Source organism: Oncorhynchus keta, chromosome 23, assembly GCF_023373465.1.
Source record: "Oncorhynchus keta strain PuntledgeMale-10-30-2019 chromosome 23, Oket_V2, whole genome shotgun sequence".
NCBI lineage: Eukaryota > Metazoa > Chordata > Actinopteri > Salmoniformes > Salmonidae > Oncorhynchus > Oncorhynchus keta.
In genome coordinates, this window is record NC_068443.1 from 361,791 (window position 1) to 385,243 (window position 23,453).

The 23,453-nt window shown below is 44.1% G+C and overlaps 1 protein-coding gene across 1 annotated transcript in view; it reads left to right on the forward strand.

Annotated features, from left to right (window-relative positions):
- LOC127910850 (PDZ domain-containing protein GIPC1-like) overlaps positions 1 to 19,840 on the forward strand; it is a 50,399-nt gene extending 30,559 nt beyond the window's left edge. The window contains exons 3-6 of the mRNA XM_052475873.1: positions 13,350 to 13,530; positions 14,411 to 14,523; positions 16,895 to 16,976; positions 18,572 to 19,840. Coding sequence (XP_052331833.1) covers positions 13,350 to 13,530; positions 14,411 to 14,523; positions 16,895 to 16,976; positions 18,572 to 18,735 — 540 coding nt within the window. The 3' untranslated portion in view covers positions 18,736 to 19,840. The remainder of the gene's footprint in view (positions 1 to 13,349; positions 13,531 to 14,410; positions 14,524 to 16,894; positions 16,977 to 18,571) is intronic.
- The last annotated feature ends 3,613 nt before the right edge of the window (positions 19,841 to 23,453 follow it).

A 23,453-nucleotide genomic window follows, 5' to 3' on the forward strand; every position in this document is an offset into this window, starting at 1 on the left:
CAGACACCCCAACATCAGACAGACACCCCAAGACATCAGACAGACACCCCAACATCAGACAGACACCCCATCACAGACAGACACCCCAACAGACAGACACCCCAACATCAGACAGACACCCCAACATCAGACAGACACCCCAACATCAGACAGACACCCCAACATCAGACAGACACCCCAACATCAGACAGACACCCCGACATCAGACAGACACCCCATCAGACAGACCAACATCAGACATCAGACAGACACCCCAACATCAGACAGACACCAACATCAGACAGACACCCCAACATCAGACAGACACCCCAACATCAGACAGACACCCCAACATCAGACAGACACCCCAACATCAGACAGACACCCCAACATCAGACAGACACCCAACATCAGACAGACACCCCAACATCAGACAGACACCATCAGACAGACACCCCAACATCAGACAGACACCCCAACATCAGACAGACACCCCAACATCAGACAGACACCATCAGACAGACACATCAGACAGACACCAGACAGACATCAGACAGACACCCCACATCAGACAGACACCCCAACATCAGACAGACACCCACCCCACATCAGACAGACACCCCAACATCAGACAGACACCCACGACATCAGACAGACACCCCAACATCAGACAGACACCCCAACATCAGACAGACACCCCAACATCAGACAGACACCCCAACATCAGACATCAGACATCAGACAGACACCCCAACATCAGACAGACACAGACACCCCGACATCAGACAGACACCCCACATCAGACAGACACCCCAACATCAGACAGACACCCATCATCAGACAGACATCCCAACATCAGACAGACACCCCAACATCAGACAGACACCCACCCCAACATCAGACAACACCCCAACATCAGACAGACACCCCAACATCAGACAGACACCCCAACATCAGACAGACACCCCAACATCAGACAGACACCCCAACATCAGACAGACACATCAGACAGACACCCCAACATCAGACAGACACCCCATCAGACAGACACCCCAACATCAGACAGACACCCCAACATCAGACAGACACCCCAACATCAGACAGACACCCCAACATCAGACAGACACCCCAACATCAGACAGACACCCCAACATCAGACAGACACCCCAACATCAGACAGACACCCCAACATCAGACAGACACCCCGACATCAGACAGACACCCCCCAACATCAGACAGACACCCCGACATCAGACAGATCAGACAGACAGACACCCCAACATCAGACAGACACCCCCCAACATCAGACAGACACCCACCCCAACATCAGACAGACACCCCAACATCAGACAGACACCCCAACATCAGACAGACACCCCAACATCAGACAGACACCCGACATCAGACAGACACCCGACATCAGACAGACACCCCGACATCAGACAGACACCCCAACATCAGACAGACACCCCGACATCAGACAGACACCCACCCCAACATCAGACAGACACCCCACATCAGACAGACACCCCAACATCAGACAGACACCCCAACATCAGACAGACACCCACCCCACATCAGACAGACACCCCAACATCAGACAGACACCCCAACATCAGACAGACACCCCAACATCAGACAGACACCCCAACATCAGACAGACACCCCACATCAGACAGACACCCATCAGACAGACATCAGACAGACACCCCCCCACATCAGACACCCCACACCAGACACCCCAACATCAGACAGACACCCCAACATCAGACAGACACCCCAACATCAGACAGACACCCCAACATCAGACAGACACCCCAACATCAGACAGACACCCCAACATCAGACAGACACCCCAACATCAGACAGACACCCCAACATCAGACAGACACCCCATCAGACAGACACCCCAACATCAGACAGACACCCCCCAACATCAGACAGACACCCCAACATCAGACAGACACCCCAACATCAGACAGACACCACAACATCAGACAGACCCCAACATCAGACAGACACCCCAGACATCAGACAGACACCCCCCCACATCAGACAGACACCCCAACATCAGACAGACACCCCAACATCAGACAGACACCCCAACATCAGACAGACACCCCGACATCAGACAGACACCCCAACATCAGACAGACACCCCAACATCAGACAGACACCCCAACATCAGACAGACACCCAACATCAGACAGACACCCCAACATCAGACAGACACCCCAACATCAGACAGACACCCCAACATCAGACAGACACCCCAACATCAGACAGACACCCCAACATCAGACAGACACCCCAACATCAGACAGACACCCCAACATCAGACAGACACCCCAACATCAGACAGACACCCATCAACATCAGACAGACACCCCAACATCAGACAGACACCCCGACCCCAACATCAGACAGACACATCAGACAGACAGACAGACACCCCAACATCAGACATCACCCCGACATCAGACAGACACCCCACATCAGACAGACACCCCAACATCAGACAGACACCCCAACATCAGACAGACACCCCCAACATCAGACAGACACCCCAACATCAGACAGACACCCCACATCAGACAGACACCCCAACATCAGACAGACACCCACCCCAACATCAGACAGACACCCCAACATCAGACAGACACCCCGACATCAGACAGACACCACACCCAACATCAGACAGACACCCCGACATCAGACAGACACCCCAACATCAGACAGACACCCCAACATCAGACAGACACCCCACATCAGACAGACACCCCAACATCAGACAGACACCCATCAGACATCAGACAGACACCCAACATCAGACAGACACCCCAACATCAGACAGACACCCCAACATCAGACAGACACCCCAACATCAGACAGACACCCCAACATCAGACAGACACCCCGACATCAGACAGACACCCCGACATCAGACAGACACCCCAACATCAGACAGACATCAGACAGAGACATCAGACAGACACCCCAACATCAGACAGACACCCCCCCAACATCAGACAGACAGACAGACACCCCACATCAGACAGACACCCCAACATCAGACAGACACCCCAACATCAGACAGACACCCCAACATCAGACAGACACCCCGACATCAGACAGACACCCAGACAGACATCAGACAGACACCCCACATCAGACAGACACCCCAACATCAGACAGACACCCCAACATCAGACAGACACCCCAACATCAGACAGACACCCCAACATCAGACAGACACCCCAACATCAGACAGACACCATCAGACAGACACCCCAACATCAGACAGACACCCCCAACATCAGACAGACACCCCAACATCAGACAGACACCCCGACATCAGACAGACACCCCAACATCAGACAGACACCCCAACATCAGACAGACACCCAACATCAGACAGACACCCCGACATCAGACAGACACCCCAACATCAGACAGACACCCCAACATCAGACAGACACCCCAACATCAGACAGACACCCATCAGACCCCAACATCAGACAGACACCCCAACATCAGACAGACACCCCAACATCAGACAGACACCCCAACATCAGACAGACACCCACCCAGACACCCCAACATCAACATCAGACAGACACCCACCCAGACAACATCAGACAGACACCCACCCCAACATCAGACAGACACCCACCCCAACATCAGACAGACACCCCAACATCAGACAGACACCCCAACATCAGACAGACACCCCAACATCAGACAGACACCCCAACATCAGACAGACACCCCAACATCAGACAGACACCCCAACATCAGACAGACACCCCAACATCAGACAGACACCCCAACATCAGACAGACACCCCAACATCAGACAACCCCCCCGACATCAGACAGACACCCCGACATCAGACAGACACCCCCCCAACATCAGACAGACACCCCAACATCAGACAGACACCCCAACATCAGACAGACACCCCAACATCAGACAGACACCCCAACATCAGACAGACACCCCAACATCAGACAGACACCCCGACATCAGACAGACACCCCAACATCAGACAGACACCCCAACATCAGACAGACACCCCAGACATCAGACAGACACCCCAACATCAGACAGACACCCCGACATCAGACAGACACCCCGACATCAGACAGACACCCCGACATCAGACAGACACCCCAACATCAGACAGACACCCCAACATCAGACAGACACCCCAACATCAGACAGACACCCCAACATCAGACAGACACCCCAACATCAGACAGACACCCACCCCAACATCAGACAGACACCCCAACATCAGACAGACACCCCACATCAGACAGACACCCCAACATCAGACAGACACCCCAACATCAGACAGACACCCCGACATCAGACAGACACCCCGACATCAGACAGACACCCACCCCAACATCGGACAGACAAACCTGCTTAGGGACAATGGCTGAGTCCCAAATGGCACCATATTCCCTATGTAGGGCACTACATTTGACCAGGGCTATTCCCATCATGTAGGGCACTACATTTGACCAGGGCTACAGACCCTATGTAGGGCACTACATTTGACCAGGGCTATTCCCTATGTAGGGCACTACATTTGACCAGGGCTATTCCTTATGTAGGGCACTACATTTGACCAGGGCTACCCTTATAGGGCCCTACATTTGACCAGGGTTACCCCATATAGGGCACTACATTTGACCAGGGTTACTCCCTAGACAGGGCACTACATTTGACCAGGGCTACTCCCATGACAGGGCACTACATTTGACCAGGGCTACTCCCATGTAGGGCACTACATTTGACCAGGGCTACCCCATATGTAGGGCACTACATTTGACCAGGGCTACTCCCTATGTAGGGCACCCCACATTTGACCAGGGCTATTCCCTATGTAGGGCACTACATTTGACCAGGGCTATTCATCATGTAGACACCCACATTTGACCAGGGCTACCCTTACATCAGGGCCCTACATTTGACCAGGGTTACTCCCATATCAGGGCACTACATTTGACCAGGGTTACTCCCATCAGGGCACCCCACATTTGACCAGGGCTACTCCCGACATCAGGGCACTACATTTGACCAGGGCTACTCCCTATGTAGACAGCACTACATTTGACCAGGGCTATTCCTTATGTAGGGCACTACATTTGACCAGGCTACCCTTATATAGGGCACTACATTTGACCAGGGTTACTCCCCCCAATATAGGGCACTACATTTGACCAGGGTTACATCCATGTAGGGCACTCATTTGACAGGGCTACCCCAATGTCAGGGACACCCCACATTTGACCAGGGCTATTCCCATGTAGGGCACTACATTTGACAGACACCCCAGGTGGTGACATCAGGAAACAACATCTCCACTCCGCAGACCTCAACACTGGGGCAGACACCCGTTCTAAGCCCTCTCCTGTACTCCCTGTTCACCCATGACTGTGTGGCCAAGCACGCCACCAACTCAATCATCAAGTTTGCAAACGACACAACAGTATCAGGCACCCCCCCATTACCAGCAATAGACGAGACATCCCTACAGCACATATGTCAGAGTCAAGGCCCGCGGGCCACATCCGACCCGCGAGAAGGTTTTTTTTACACCCCTGGGATGATCTTGATTTATTATTAGAACAGACCCCAGACCGCACAGCAAGCCGACAGCCCGCAGATCTTTTACACGCACCACATACTACATTTCCCACAATGCAACGGTGACGCACCGAGCAGTAGGCTGACTTCATTTCAATATTTATTGGCACAGCAGTTGTCAGCATCAGACAGAAAATTAACTTTCAGATACCCATCAAAAATGGCAAAACATCAGACACTGAGAACCGGGGTTCAAACAAGGTGGGAGTCGGAGTATTTGTTCACGGAGGTAGCTGGAAAACCTGTGTGTCTTCTGTGTGGAGAAAGTGTGGCGGTACTGAAAGAGTATAATCTGAGACGACATTAGAAACGAAACACGCGGACAAAACAAGAATATGGACATGGAACAAAGGCTACAAAAGGCAGAGGAATTAAAACGAGGCCTCAAATCTCGACAGGCTCTGTTCAAAAAAGCCAAATCACAAGGCCAGGCTCTGTCAAGGCCAGTTTTATTTTGGCAGAAGAGACCCCAAATCAGCCCGGCCATTTACGGACATCCCACATCAGACAGACACCCCATTTCATCAAAAACTGCATGATTAAAGTTTGTGACAGACAGTTTGCCCAGAAAAAAAGGCAACTCTTTTTAAATGTGAGTCTGAGCAGAAACACCATTGCCGAGACAGTAGACCAGTTGTCCATCAATCTAAAAGAGCAGCTTGTGAAAAAGGGAAAAGATTTCATTGCATATTCCTTGGCTGTGGATGAGAGCACCGACATTTCTGACATTGCCCAGTTGTCAATTTTCATCCGCGGAGTGGACTCCAGCCTAAGCGTGACAGAGGAGTTTTTGGCTTTACGTCCTATGCATGGCACAACATTTGACGGGGCATGATTTGTATGAAGAGGTGTCAAGATGTGTAAATGAGATGGAGCTGCCTTGGGAAAAACTCGTGGGTTTGACAACCGACGGAGCACCTGCGATGTGTGGACACAGGAGCGGACTGGTGGCGAAGATACGGGAAAAGATGCAAGAGGAAAACGCGACAGGTGAGCTGACAGCTTATCATTGTATCATACACCAGGAAGCAGTGCGGTAAAGCCTTGAAAATGGAGCATGTAATGAGCATCATCAGACAGCACAGTTAACATTTATCAGAGCCAAAGGTTTGAATCACCGCCAGTTCAAGGCATTTCTGACGGAGTTAGAAACGGAGCATGGTGATTTGCCTTATCACACAGAGGTGCGATGGCTAAGCCAGGGAAAGGTGCTTCAAAGATGTTTCGACATCAGGAGATTTGTCTGTTCTGGACAGCAAAGGGAAAGACACAACACAACTCAGAGACGAAATGTTTCTGTGTGAAATGGCTTTTCTGTGTGACATTACGAGTCATCTGAATGCAATGAACTTGCAGCTGCAGGGTCGGGATCGTGTCATCTCTGATATGTACAGTACAGTGAAGGCATTTAAAACCAAACTGACTCTGTGGGAGACGAGATGCGGAAAGAAAATTTGAGCCACTTTCCCAGCTGCCAGACCATGAAAGAGAAGCTCTCTACCAGTGCGTTCCCCCAAGCGCACAGTTGGCTGATAAAATAGGTATGCTTGCCGCTGACATTTCGACGCCGATTTGCTGACTTTGAAGCACAAAAACAGGTTGGAACTGCTCTGTAACCCATTTGCTGTTGAGGGAAAGCTCACCACCAAACCTCCAAATGGAGTTGATTGACCTCCAATGCAATGATGCACTGAGGGCAAAATATGCGGCAGTGGGTGCACCCCAACAGTTCGACCGTTTCCTCCCCGACACAATGCCCCAGCATGCGCACCAGGCTGCTCAAACGTTGTCTATGTTTGGCAGCACATACCTGTGAACAACTGTTTTCTTTGATGAACTTGAACAAAACATCACACAGAAGTCGACTTACTGCTGAACACCTCCACTCAATTCTGAGGATTTCCTCAGCTCAGAGCCTTACCCCGAACATTGATGAACTTGTGGAAAAGATGGGACACCACCAAGTATCACCCTCAACCTCAAACAAGTGAACATTACTGTGCAATCACATATTTAGATTTTTACTCAGTTCAAGTTTAAAAGTTAAAGTTTAATATTTGTTTTCACTGCATGTTACTTCTCCTTAAACAAAGTGTTGTTTTTGATTAATAGATTTTTGCACTTTATTTTATTGTATTTCAATCCAATTATATTTTTAAAATATTTCAGTTGAGTGGATGATAGAAAATTGCTATTATTGTTTTTTTCTTTGAAGTAAATTTAGCCCACTTTTGCTAAAATAGAAAATATAGGCTACTGATGGTGCCTTGAATACCGGTTTCTTTCATTTAATGTTCATGTTATGGGGATTTTTATATAAAGGAAATTTGTCTTTTGTGTCTGTTGAAAATTAAAGATTACTGACAGAGCCATAAGAAAATATTGCTTTATTTATCTGATCATATTGGAATATATTTGTTAGGTTTTCAGTAGGTTCAATTAGGTTCACTAGACTATATGCGTCATTTAAAATTTTTCAATGAACATTCGAACAGTCCGGCCCTCGGCTTGTAGCTAAATTTTTTATTTGGCCCTCCGTCCATTTGACTTTGACACCCCTGGCCTACAGGGAGGAGGTGAGGGCCCTCGGAGTGTTATGTCAGGAAAATAACATCTCCCTCAAAGTCAACAAAATGATGGAGCTGATCGTGGACGTCAGGAAACAGCAGAGGGAGCAGCCCCCCACGATCCACAACGACGGGACCACAGTGGAGAAGGTGGAAAGCTTCAAGTTCCTCGCACAGACCTGTAACTGAAATGGTCCACCCACACAGACAGCGTTGTGAAGAAGGCGCCTCTTCAACCTCAGGAGGCTGAAGAAATTTGGCTTGTCACCAAAAACACTCACAAACTTTTACAGATGCACAATCGAGAGCATCCTGTCGGGCTGTATCACCGCCTGGTACGGCAGCTGCTCCGCCCTCAACCGTAAGGCTCTCCAGAGGGAGGTGCGGTCTGCACAATGCATCACCGGGGGCAAACTACCTGCCCTCCAGGACACCTACACCACCCGATGTTACAGGAAGGCTGAAAAGATAATCAAGGACATGAACCACCCGAGCCACGTCCTGTTCACCCCGAGCTCTGACAGAGAGACTGAAAAAAGCTTCTATCTCAAGGCCATAAGACTGTTAAACAGCCATTACTACCCGGCTACCACCCGGTTACTTAACCTTGCACCTTAGAGGCTGCTGCACTATATAACAGTGGGGCAAAAAAAGTATTTAGTCAGCCACCAATTGTGCAAGTTCTTCCACTTAAAAATATGAGAGAGGCCTGTAATTTTCATCATAGGTACACTTCAACTATGACAGACAAAATGAGGGACAAAATCCAGAAAATCACATTGTAGGATTTTTAATGAATTTATTTGCAAATTATGGTGGAAAATAAGTATTTGGTCACCTACAAACAAGCAAGATTTCTGGCTCTCACAGACCTGTAACTTCTTCTTTAAGAGGCTCACTTCTGCAAATAAATTCATTAAAAATCCTACAATGTGATTTTCTGGATTTTTCCCCTCATTTTGTCTGTCATAGTTGAAGTGTACCTATGATGAAAATTACAGGCCTCTCTCATCTTTTTAAGTGGGAGAACTTGCACAATTGGTGGCTGACTAAATACTTTTTGCCCCACTGTATATAGAAAGGGAAACACTGGTCACTTTATTGTTTACATACTGCTTTAATCATTTCATATGTATATACTGTATTCTACTGTATTTCAGTCAATGCCACTCCAACATTGCTCATCCTAATATTTATATATTTCTTAATTCCATTCTTTTACTTTTAGATTTGTGAGTATTGTTGTGAATTGTTACATACTACTGCACTGTTGGAGCTAGGAACACAAGCATTTAGTTAGATACTACTGCACTGTTGGAGCTAGAAACACACGCATTTAGTTAGATATTACTGCACTGTTGGTGCTAGGAACACAAGCATTTAGTTAGATACTACTGCACTGTTGGTGCTAGGAACACAAGCATTTAGTTAGATACTACTGCACTGTTGGCCCTCCAGGACACCTACACCACCCGGTTACAGCCAGGAACACAAGCATTTAGTTAGATACTACTGCACTGTTGGAGCTAGGAACACAATCATTTAGTTAGATACTACTGCACTGTTGGAGCTAGGAACACAAGCATTTAGTTAGATATTACTGCACTGTTGGAACTAGGAACACAATCATTTAGTTAGATACTACTGCACTGTTGGAGCTAGGAACACAAGCATTTAGTTAGATATTACTGCACTGTTGGAGCTAGAAACACAAGCATTTAGTTAGATACTACTGTACTGTTGGAGCTAGGAACACTAGCATTTAGTTAGATACTACTGCACTGTTGGAGCTAGAAACACAAGCATTTAGTTAGACACTACTGCACTGTTGGAGCTAGAAACACAAGCATTTTGCTACACCCGCAATAACATCCAGTAAATATGTTTTTGTTGACAAATAAAATGTGATTTGATTTTTGTCAGCCTCAGCAGAATCAGCCTGTATTAGATTGATAATTAATATTCACACAGCAACCAAAACCCATCCAGCACAGAACAGATGCCCCTAAATTAGGAGATAAATCTGCATTGCAAATATCTGTTCTTCATTGAAACTCTCTGAAGCCTCTCATTATCAAAGAGAAGCCTTTCAACTTCTCCTTTATAGGACGTTTCTTGAAGCCAGTTTTTTTTTTACTAATCTTTTTTCGGGATTTACCTGTAAAGGATAAATCATACAACACACTGTAGCATCATTTATTTGTTGTAACTGATTGTAGTTTGAACTTTAAAACATATTTCAGAAGTAGTTTTTGTCTGAAATCAAAGAAGGCAAAAAGTTGTGATTGTAACTGATAATGAACCTGTAAGTCGATGTCGTTGTTTTTGTTTGTTTGAATTGTTTCCGTGTTCGCTATGCGGGGGAACGATAAGACAAGCGGAACTACGTGGCTCAGAACTGTTTGGAACGGGGGCTATTATCGTAGTAACACACATTTGGAGTGAAGGCAAATCCGCGCTGTTTTAGCTAAATTTTCATGTCTTCGGGATTCGCTCGTAAAGGTTGAAGGGTGTATGTTAGGATGGTAACGTTATAATAATGAAGGAGGAAGCCTGAATTCATGCCAGGAATAATACATGTGAAGTTTTTTATTTCCTCCCTTCTGTAATAAGCAGCCAATGAGGTTTTTATTCATGTGTTTCATCTGATACTGTTATAGCTCCGGCTAAACTGTTTATGTATGTAAGCACTTCACAGTTATATCAAGCTAATAAGTCACTCGTAAGACAAGAAGGTTGTAAGAGTGTGCTGAACTGTATTTTCATTTACTTTATAGTTCTCACAGAAGGTGATAATTCTGACTAAAACGACAGAATAATGTCGCCAGATAAAATCAAGGAACGGTTGTGTTCTTGGTTACTGGAGGGAACTACAATGATAATGTTAATCAATTTGGCTTTTGATCTCTCAGCAATCTCTCTCCCTAGTAGTCTCCCTCTGTCTACAACCTCTCTCTGTCTCTACTCTCTGTCTAACATTAACCCTGTCTCTCTCTGTCTTCCTATTAATGTCTCTCTCTGTCTCCCCCTGACAATCTTAAAGCTGTCTCCCCCTGACCTCTCTCTGTCTCCCTCTGACTGTCTCCCCATGTCTAGACTCTGTGTCAACTGACTGAGAAGACACATGACATGGTAGTCCAGTCTCCCCCTGTCCCTCTCTCTGACATGGTGGTAGACCAGTCTCAACCCTGACTGTCTCTCTCTCTGAAGACACATGACATGGTAGTCTCCCCCTGACCAGTGTCAACCCCTGACTGAGGAGACTCTGACCTGGTAGTGACCAGTCTCTCTCATGACTCCCTCTCTCTGACACATGACCTGGTAGTAGACCAGTCCCTGACTGAGAAGACACATGACATCTCTGTCTCTCCAGTGTCCCTCATGAGAAGACCCTGACTGTCACTATCTCAACATGACTTTATTGAAATGATAAGTTCCTCAGACCACTTCACATTGTCAAAGTATACATATAGAAAAATAGAAAATATATATTTATATATAAAAAAGAGATGTATATATCAATAAATGGTGGGACACACAGCAATGATAATGTAGTAGTGGACATGGGATTAACATGGCTGTCAACAATATTAATGAGAACAACAATACATTAAAGCAATGGTAGTAGACCAGTGTCAACATGACTTTTAGAAGACACATGACATGGTAGTAGACCCGTGTCAACATGACTGAGAAGACACATGACCTGGTGGTAGACCAGTGTCAACATGACTGAGAAGACACATGACCTGGTAGTGGACCAGTGTCAACATGACTGGGCAGAAGACACATGACCTGGTAGTAGACCAGTGTCAACATGACTGAGAAGACACATGACCTGGTAGTGGACCAGTGTCAACATGACTGAGAAGACACATGACATGGTGGTAGACCAGTGTTTGTCATGACTGAGAAGACACATGACCTGGTAGTCTCCAGTGCCAACATGACTGAGAAGACACATGACCTGGTAGTAGACCAGTATCAACATGACTGAGAAGACTGACCTGGTGTGGAGCCAGGTGTCAACATGACGTGGTATGAAAGACAAAACTGATGGGAAATATTATCTGTGACATTACTTTGCACTTTTCACTGGCTGTCCTCAGGTTGGGCAGGAGGTTTGTCTTTTCACCCAATAAATATTTGATTTTTAGCCAGACTGTCCTCTCTGGGCAGCCAGGTTTGTTTGTGATGACCGGTCTCTAGAGCCAGACTGTCCTCTCTCTGGGCAGCCAGGTTTGTCTGTGATGACCGGTTTAGAGACAAATAGCATAGCCAGACTGTCCTCTCTGGGCAGCAAGGTTTGTCTGTGATATTTTCTCTATAGCCAGACTGTCCTCTCTGGACAGCCAGGTTTGCCTGTGACAACCGGTCTCTATAGCCAGACTGTCCTGAGGCTCTGGGGCCAGGTTTGTCTGTGATGACCGGTCAGCTGGCCAGACTGTCCTGAGGCTCTGGGGGTTGGTTTGTCTGTGACGACCGGTCTCTATAGCCAGACTGTCCTCTCTGGACAGCCAGGTTTGTCTGTGACGACCGGTCTCTATAGCCAGACTGTCCTCTCTGGACAGCCAGGTTTGCCTGTGACAACCGGTCTCTATAGCCAGACTGTGCTCACAGAGTCTGTACCTAGTCAGTGTTTTCCTGAACAGATAATTAGTCTGTCACCATGTACTGTCTGTTTAGAGACAAATAGCATTGAAGTTTACTCAGATGTGTTGTGGTGTCTCCCCAATAGGTGATATATTTTTGTTTTTGTTTTGTGATGATTTGGTTGGGCCAGATGTTCTGAGTGCTGTCCTTAGGCTGTATGGGGTTGGTTTGGGTTGGTGAACTGAGCCTCAGAACCAGCTGGCTGAGTGCTGTCCTGAGGCTCTATGGGGTTGGTTTGGGTTGGTGAACTGAGCCTCAGAACCAGCTGGCTGAGTGCTGTCCTGAGGCTCTATGGGGTTGGTTTGGGTTGGTGAACTGAGCCTCAGAACCAGGTGGCTGAGTGCTGTCCTGAGGCTCTATGGGGTTGGTTTGGGTTGGTGAACTGAGCCTCAGAACCAGGTGGCTGAGGGGGACCCTTCTCTTGTTTCATCTCTTGACATTGAAGGGCAGTGTGATGAAATGTCTCATAGATCTCTCTCTCCCCCCCAACAGCGTATCAAGGAGGGCAGTGTGGTGGACAAGGTGAAGGTGATCTCTGTAGGAGACCACATAGAATGCATCAACGGGAAGAACATTGTGGGATCACGTCACTTCGAGGTGGCTCTCATGCTGAAGGAGCTGCCGAAAGACCAGAAGTTCACTCTCAAACTGGTGGAGCCCATGAAGGCCTTCGGTGAGTGGACAGCTGGGGCCTGGTGTAGGCTTTAACATTTGTAGAGATGAAGGCCTTCGGTGAGTGGACAGCTGGGGACTCGTGTAGGCTTTAACATTTGTAGAGATGAAGGCCTTCAGTGAGTGGACAGCTGGGGACTGGTGTAGGCTTTAACATTTGTAGAGTTGAAGGCCTTCGGTGAGTGCATGGGACAAGGGCAGAGGTCTCCAACTCTGTAGGGGGCTGTAGGGTGTGCAGGCACTAACACAACTAATTGTAGTCCAGATTACCTGAAGTTTTTAAATTTTTAATTTCACCTTTATTTAACCAGGTAGGCTAGTTGAGAACAAGTTCTCATTTGCAACTGCGACCTGGCCAAGATAAAGCATAGCAATGTGAACAGACAACACAGAGTTACACATGGAGTAAACAATTATCAAGTCAATAACACAGTAGGAAAAAAAAGAGAGTCTATATAACACTGGAGTGATAAATGATCAGATGGTCATGTACAGGTAGAGATATTGGTGTGCAAAAGAGCAGAAAAGTAAATAAATAAAAACAGTATGGGGATGAGGTAGGTGAAAATGGGTGGGCTATTTACCGATAGACTATGCACAGCTGCAGCAATCGGTTAGCTGCTCAGATAGCAGATGTTTGAAGTTGGTGAGGGAGATAAAAGTCTCCAACTTCAGCGATTTTTTGCAATTCGTTGCAAGTTATCACCCAGAGAGAGGTTGATGTGATTCTAGGGATTCTAGTTCTAGTGATTCTGGATGCTTTGTCACATATATACCAGCCCAGTAGTAAAAACACATTTGTATGTCAGACATACATTAGCCACATTCAAAGCGTTATCTCTGAAAGCGTTTACTTGAAGTGTATTATTGTTGCTGAACAGAGATGCTGGAGCCGCGGTCAAAGGGAGCCAAGGAGGCCAGTGACAATAAGATGGGGACAGGGAGAGGGACTCTGAGACTTCGCTCCAGGGGCCCTGCTACCGTAGAGGAAGTGGTGAGTGTATTCGTGTCCCCTTACACCCCTCACAATACCACCCATGCCCCTTGTGATAGGGGGTTCCCGCTGATGTTGGGCTAAGCAGTGGTTTGTACCAAGTAATGTAATCATTTGTATCGTTATCATTACTGTACAGTGTATTATCTATTACTATACAGTATCTATCACTATACAGTATATTATCTATCACTATACAGTATATTATCTATTACTATACAATATATTATCTATCACTATACAGTATATTATCTATTACTATACAATATATTATCTATCACTATACAGTATATTATCTATTACTGTACAGTATCTATCACTATACAGTATATTATCTATTACTATACAGTATATTATCTATTACTGTACAGTATCTATCACTATACAGTATATTATCTATTACTGTACAGTAACTATCACTATACAGTATATTATCTATTACGATACAGTATATTATCTATTACTATACAGTATATTATCTATTACTATACAGTGTATTATCTATTACTGTACAGTATATTATCTATTAATATACAGTATATTATCTATTACTGTACAGTGTATTATCTATTACTATACAGTATATTATCTATTACTGTACAGTATATTATCTATTACTGTACAGTATATTATATATTACTATACAATATATTATCTATTACTGTACAGTAACTATCACTATACAGTATATTATCTATTACGATACAGTATATTATCTATTACTATACAGTATATTATCTATTACTATACAGTGTATTATCTATTACTGTACAGTATATTATCTATTAATATACAGTATATTATCTATTACTGTACAGTGTATTATCTATTACTATACAGTATATTATCTATTACTGTACAGTATATTATCTATTACTGTACAGTATATTATATATTACTATACAATATATTATCTATTACTGTACAGTGTATTATCTATTACTGTACAGTATATTATCTATTACTGTACAGTATATTATCTATTACTGTACAGTATCTATTACTATAAAGTATATTATCTATTACTGTACAGTATATTATCTATTACTGTACAGTATATTATCTATTACTGTACAGTATATTATCTATTACTATACAGTATATTATCTATTACTGTACAGTATATTATCTATTACTGTACAGTATATTATCTATTACTATACAGTATATTATCTATTACTGCACAGTATATTATCTAATACTATACAGTATATTATCTATTACTATACAGTATATTATCTATTACTATACAGTGTATTATCTATTACTGCACAGTATATTATCTATTACTATCTATTACTATACAGTATATTATCTATTACTGCACAGTATATTATCTATCACTATACAGTATATTATCTATTACAATACAGTATATTATCTATTACTGCACAGTATATTATCTATTACTATACAGTATATTATCTATTACTATACAGTGTATTATCTATTACTGCACAGTATATTATCTATCACTATACAGTATATTATCTATTACTGTACAGTGTATTATCTATTACTATACAGTATATTATCTATTACTGTACAGTGTATTATCTATTACTGTACAGTGTATTATCTATTACTATACAGTATATTATCTATTACTGTACAGTGTATTATCTATTACTATACAGTATATTATCTATTACTGTACAGTGTATTATCTATTACTGTACAGTATATTATCTATTACTGTACAGTATATTATCTATTACTGTACAGTGTATTATCTATTACTGTACAGTGTATTATCTATTACTGCACAGTATATTATCTATTACTGTACAGTGTATTATCTATTACTATACAGTATATTATCTATTACTGTACAGTGTATTATCTATTACTATACAGTATATTATCTATTACTGTACAGTGTATTATCTATTACTATACAGTATATTATCTATTACTGTACAGTGTATTATCTATTACTATACAGTATATTATCTATTACTGTACAGTGTATTATCTATTACTGTACAGTGTATTATCTATTACTATACAGTATATTATCTATTACTATACAGTATATTATCTATTACTATACAGTATATTATCTATTACTATACAGTATATTAATCTATTACTATACAGTATATTATCTATTACTATACAGTATATTATCTATTACTGTACAGTATATTATCTATTACTGTACAGTGTATTATCTATTACTATACAGTATATTATCTATTACTGTACAGTGTATTATCTATTACTGTACAGTGTATTATCTATTACTATACAGTATATTAATCTATTACTATACAGTATATTATCTATTACTATACAGTATATTATCTATTACTATACAGTATATTATCTATTACTCAGAGAGGAGTGTGGAATATCTTGTGTTTTCCAGCCTACAGAGTTTGAGGAGAGAGCAGTGAAGAAGGTGGATGACCTACTGGAGACTTACATGGGTATCAGAGATACAGAACTGGGTGAGTACACACGCACACACACGCACACACACGCACACGCACGCACACGCACGCACACGCACGCTACGCACACGCACACACACTACACACACGCACACACGCACACACATGCACACACACGCACACACACGCACACACACGCACACACACAGCACACAAACGCACACACCACGCACACACACGCACACACACGCACGCACACACACACAAACGCACTCACACACACGCACACACGCACCACACACCGCACCGCACGCACACAAACGCACACACACGCACACACACGCACACACACGCACGCACACACACACGCACACGCACGCACACACACACACGCACACACACAGTTTCAACAGCAACATTTCAACCACTGAGAGAATTGTATAAATTTGTGAAAGCTCCCCGAGCTAACTAACTCTCTCCCCTCTTTCTCCTCTCTCCTCTCTCCTCTCTCCTGTCTCTTCTCCTCTCCCCCTTTCCCCTCTCTCCTCTCTGCTGTCTCCTCTCCTCTCTCCTGTCTCCTCTCCTCTCTCCACTCTCTCCTCTCTCCTGTCTCCTCTCCTCTCCTCTCTCCCCTATCTCCTCTCCCCCCCTTTCTCCTCTCTCCTCTCTCCTGTCTCCTCTCCTCTCTCCTCTCTCCTGTCTCCTCTCCTCTCTCCACTCTCTCCTATCTCCCCCCCTCTCTCCTGTCTCCTCTCCTGTCTCCTCTCTCCTATCTCCCCCCCCTCTCCTGTCTCCTCTCCTCTCTCCCCTCTCTCCCCTCTCCCCCCTCTCCCCTGTCTCCTCTCCTGTTTCCTCTCTCCTATCTCCCCCCCCTCTCCTCTCTCCTCTCTCCTATCTCCCCACCTCTCTCCTGTCTCCTCTCCTGTCTCCTCTCTCCTGTCTCCTCTCCTCTCTCCTCTCCTCTCTCCTATCTCCCCCTCTCTCCTCTCTCCTCTCTCCTGTCTCATCTCCTCTCTCTATCTCCCCCTCTCCTCTCTCCTCTCTCCTGTCTCCTCTCCTCTCTCCTATCTCCCCCCTCTCTCCTCTCTCCTATCTCCCTCCCCTCTCTTCTATCCTGTCTCGTCTCCTCTCTTCTCTCCTATCTCCCTCCCCCCCCCAATCCCCTCTCTCCTCTCTCCTGTCTCCTCTCTCCTGTCTCCTCTCCTCTCTCCTCTCCCCTCTCTCTCTCTCCCCCCTCTCTCCTCTCTACTGTCTCCTCTCTCCCCCCATTCCCTCTCTCCTGTCTCCCCTATCTCCTCTCTCCCCCCCTTTCTCCCCTCTCCTGTCTCCTCTCCTCTCTCCCCTCTCTCCTATCTCCCCCCCTCTCTCCTCTCTCCTGTCTCCTCTCCTCTCTCTCCTATCTCCCCCCCTTCTCCTCTCTCCTCTCCTCTCTCCTTGTCTCCTCTCCTATCTCCTCTCTCCTGTCTCCTCTCCTCTCTCCCCTCTCTCCTCTCTCCTCTCCTATCTCCTCTCTCCCCCCTTTCTCCTCTCTCCTCTATCTCCCCCTCTCTCCTTTCTCCTCTCTCCCCTCTCTCCTGTCTCCCCCCCTCTCTCCTGTCTCCTCTCTCCTCTCCTCTCCTCTCCTCTCTCCGCCCCCCCCCCCCACTCTCTAGCGGCGACCATGGTGGAGGTGGGTCGGGACAAGAAGAACCCTGATGAGTTTGCCATGGCTCTGGACGAGGCTCTCGGGGACTTCGCTTTTCCTGACGAGTTTGTGTTCGACGTCTGGGGCGCTATCGGAGACGCCAAACAGGGACACGTTTTAACTTTCCCCTGATTCCTTGGCCTGGTCCCAGATCTGTTTACAGCTGGCAAGACCTCACAAACAGATCTGGGACCAGGCTACCAATCCCCCTGAGTACCACAGCTCCACGTCCTCAACCAGCCAACTGGACAAATACCAGCCAGTAGAGAAAGAGGCTCTGTTTTGTAGGGTTACCAGTGTTGCACCCTAAAAGACAGAATCACTTCAGTCATGTCCCACTCAACCTAGTTTTCTGCTTGTGTCCCAAATGGCCCCTCCATATTCCCTTTATAGTGCACTACTCATAGGGCCCTGGCCAAACGTAGTGCACTATATAGGGAATAGTGTGCTATTTGGGATATACATTCTATGTCCTTTTTCCACAGGTTACAAAAGGGTCCTGATGTCTGAATCACCACTACAGCACTTGTCTTTAATGACTTTGGTGAACCGACCTGGTGATCACATACAGTAGACTACTGTATATCAGGGCTTTAATGACTGTGGTGAACCGACATGGTGATCACATACAGTAGACTACTGTATATCAGGGCTTTAATGACTGTGGTGAACCGACATGGTGATCACATACAGTAGACTACTGTATATCAGGGCTTTAATGACTGTGGTGAACCGACATGGTGATCACATACAGTAGACTACTGTATATCAGGGCTTTAGTGACTGTGGTGAACCGACATGGTGATCACATACAGTAGATTACTGTTTCTCAGGGCTTTAATGACTGTGGTGAACCGACATGGTGATCACATACAGTAGATTACTGTATATCAGGGCTTTAATGACTGTGGTGAACCGACATGGTGATCACATACAGTAGACTACTGTATATCAGGGCTTTAGTGACTGTGGTGAACCGACATAGTGATCACATACAGTAGATTACTGTTTCTCAGGGCTTTTTAGAATAGTTCTTAAAATGTTGCTGTAGAGTCTGAACAGCAGCGATGTAGTTATAGTGATGTATTATATATCGATAATGCTGTTAAAGACCCCCCACCCCCCTCTACTCCATCAATAATGCTGTTAAATACCCCCCACCCCTCTACTCCATCGATAATGCTGTTAAAGACCCCCCACCCCCTCTACTCCATCGATAATGCTGTTAAATACCCCCCACCCCTCTACTCCATCGATACTTCTGTTAAAGACCCCCCACCCCCTCTACTCCATCGATAATGCTGTTAAAGACCCCCACCCCCTCTACTCCATCGATACTTCTGTTAAAGACCCCCCACCCCCTCTACTCCATCGACAATGCTGTTAAATACCCCCCACCCCCTCTACTCCATCGATAATGCTGTTAAAGACCCCCACCCCCTCTACTCCATCGATAATGCTGTTAAATACCCCCCACCCCCTCTACTCCATCGATAATGCTGTTAAATACCCCCACCCCCTCTACTCCATCGATAATGCTGTTAAATACCCCCCACCCCTCTACTCCATCGATAATGCGGTTAAATACCCCCCACCCCCTCTACTCCATCGATAATGCTGTTAAATACCCCCCACCCCCTCTACTCCATCGATAATGCTGTTAAAGACCCCACCCCCTCTACTCCATCGATAATGCTGTTAAATACCCCCCACCCCCTCTACTCCATCGATAATGCTGTTAAAGACCCCCACCCCCTCTACTCCATCGATAATGCTGTTAAAGACCCCCACACCTCTACCCCATCGATAATGCTGTAAAGACCCCCGCCCCTCTACTCCATCGATAATGCTGTTAAAGACCCCACACCCTCTACCCCATCGATAATGCTGTAAAGACCCCCACCCCTCTACTCCATCGACAATGCTGTTAAATACCCCCACCCCCTCTACTCCATCGATAATGCTGTTAAATACCCCCCACCCCCTCTACTCCATCGATAATGCTGTTAAATAACCCCACCCCCTCTACTCCATCGATAATGCTGTTAAATACCCCCCACCCCTCTACTCCATCGATAATGCTGTTAAATACCCCCCACCCCCTCTACCCCATCGATAATGCTGTTAAATACCCCTCCACACCCTCTACTCCATCGATAATGCTGTTAAATACCCCCCACCCCCTCTACTCCATTGATAATGCTGTTAAATACCCCCCACCCCCTCTACTCCATCGATAATGCTGTTAAAGACCCCCCACCCCCTCTACTCCATCGATAATGCTGTATAATGATATAATGACTGATATAGAGTGATATAGTGACTGATATAGAGTGATATAGTGACTGATATAGTGACTGATATAATGACTGATATAGTGACTGATATAGTGACTGATATAGACTGATATAATGACTGATATAGTGACTGATATAGTGACTGATATAGTGACTGATATAGTGACTGATATAGAGTGATATAGTGACTGATATAGTGACTGATATAATGACTGATATAGTGACTGATATAATGACTGATATAGTGACTGATATAGTGACTGATATAGTGACTGATATAGTGACTGATATAGTGACTGATATAGTGACTGATATAGTGACTGATATAATGACTGATATAGTGACTGATATAGTGACTGATATAGTGACTGATATAGTGACTGATATAGAGTGATATAGTGACTGATATAATGACTGATATAGTGACTGATATAGTGACTGATATAGTGACTGATATAGTGACTGATATAGTGACTGATATAGTGACTGATATAGTGACTGATATAGAGTGATATAGTGACTGATATAATGACTGATATAGTGACTGATATAGTGACTGATATAGTGACTGATATAGTGACTGATATAGTGACTGATATAGTGACTGATATAATGACTGATATAGTGACTGATATAGTGACTGATATAATGACTGATATAATGACTGATATAGTGACTGATATAGTGACTGATATAATGACTGATATAGTGACTGATATAGTGACTGATATAGTGACTGATATAGTGACTGATATAATGACTGATATAGTGACTGATATAGTGACTGATATAGTGACTGATATAGTGACTGATATAGTGACTGATATAGTGACTGATATAGTGACTGATATAATGACTGATATAGTGACTGATATAGTGGCTGATATAATGACTGATATAGTGACTGATATAGTGGCTGATATAATGACTGATATAGTGACTGATATAGTGGCTGATATAGTGACTGATATAGTGACTGATATAATGACTGATATAATGACTGATATAGTGACTGATATAGTGGCTGATATAATGACTGATATAGTGACTGATATAGTGGCTGATATAATGACTGATATAGTGACTGATATAGTGACTGATATAGTGACTGATATAGTGACTGATATAATGACTGATATAGTGACTGATATAATGACTGATATAGTGACTGATATAGTGACTGATATAGTGACTGATATAATGACTGATATAGTGACTGATATAATGACTGATATAGTGACTGATATAGTGGCTGATATAGTGACTGATATAGTGACTGATATAGTGACTGATATAGTGACTGATATAGTGACTGATATAGTGACTGATATAATGACTGATATAGTGACTGATATAGTGACTGATATAGTGACTGATATAATGACTGATATAGTGACTGATATAGTGACTGATATAGTGACTGATATAGTGACTGATATAGTGACTGATATAGTGACTGATATAGTGGCTGATATAATGACTGATATAGTGACTGATATAGTGACTGATATAATGACTGATATAGTGACTGATATAGTGGCTGATATAATGACTGATATAGTGACTGATATAGTGGCTGATATAATGACTGATATAGTGACTGATATAGTGGCTGATATAGTGACTGATATAGTGACTGATATAATGACTGATATAATGACTGATATAGTGACTGATATAGTGGCTGATATAATGACTGATATAGTGACTGATATAGTGGCTGATATAATGACTGATATAGTGACTGATATAATGACTGATCCACCCCTAGTGACTGATATAGTGGCTGATATAATGACTGATATAGTGACTGATATAATGACTGATATAGTGACTGATATAGTGACTGATATAGTGGCTGATATAATGACTGATATAGTGACTGATATAATGACTGATATAGTGACTGATATAGTGGCTGATATAATGACTGATATAGTGACTGATATAGTGACTGATATAGTGGCTGATATAATGACTGATATAATGACTGATATAGTGGCTGATATAATGACTGATATAGTGACTGATATAGTGACTGATATAGTGACTGATATAGTGACTGATATAGTGACTGATATAGTGGCTGATATAATGACTGATATAGTGACTGATATAGTGACTGATATAATGACTGATATAGTGACTGATATAGTGGCTGATATAATGACTGATATAGTGACTGATATAGTGGCTGATATAATGACTGATATAGTGACTGATATAGTGGCTGATATAATGACTGATATAGTGACTGATATAATGACTGATATAGTGACTGATATAGTGGCTGATATAATGACTGATATAGTGACTGATATAGTGACTGATATAGTGGCTGATATAATGACTGATATAATGACTGATATAGTGGCTGATATAATGACTGATATAGTGACTGATATAGTGACTGATATAGTGACTGATATAGTGACTGATATAGTGACTGATATAGTGGCTGATATAATGACTGATATAGTGACTGATATAGTGACTGATATAATGACTGATATAGTGACTGATATAGTGGCTGATATAATGACTGATATAGTG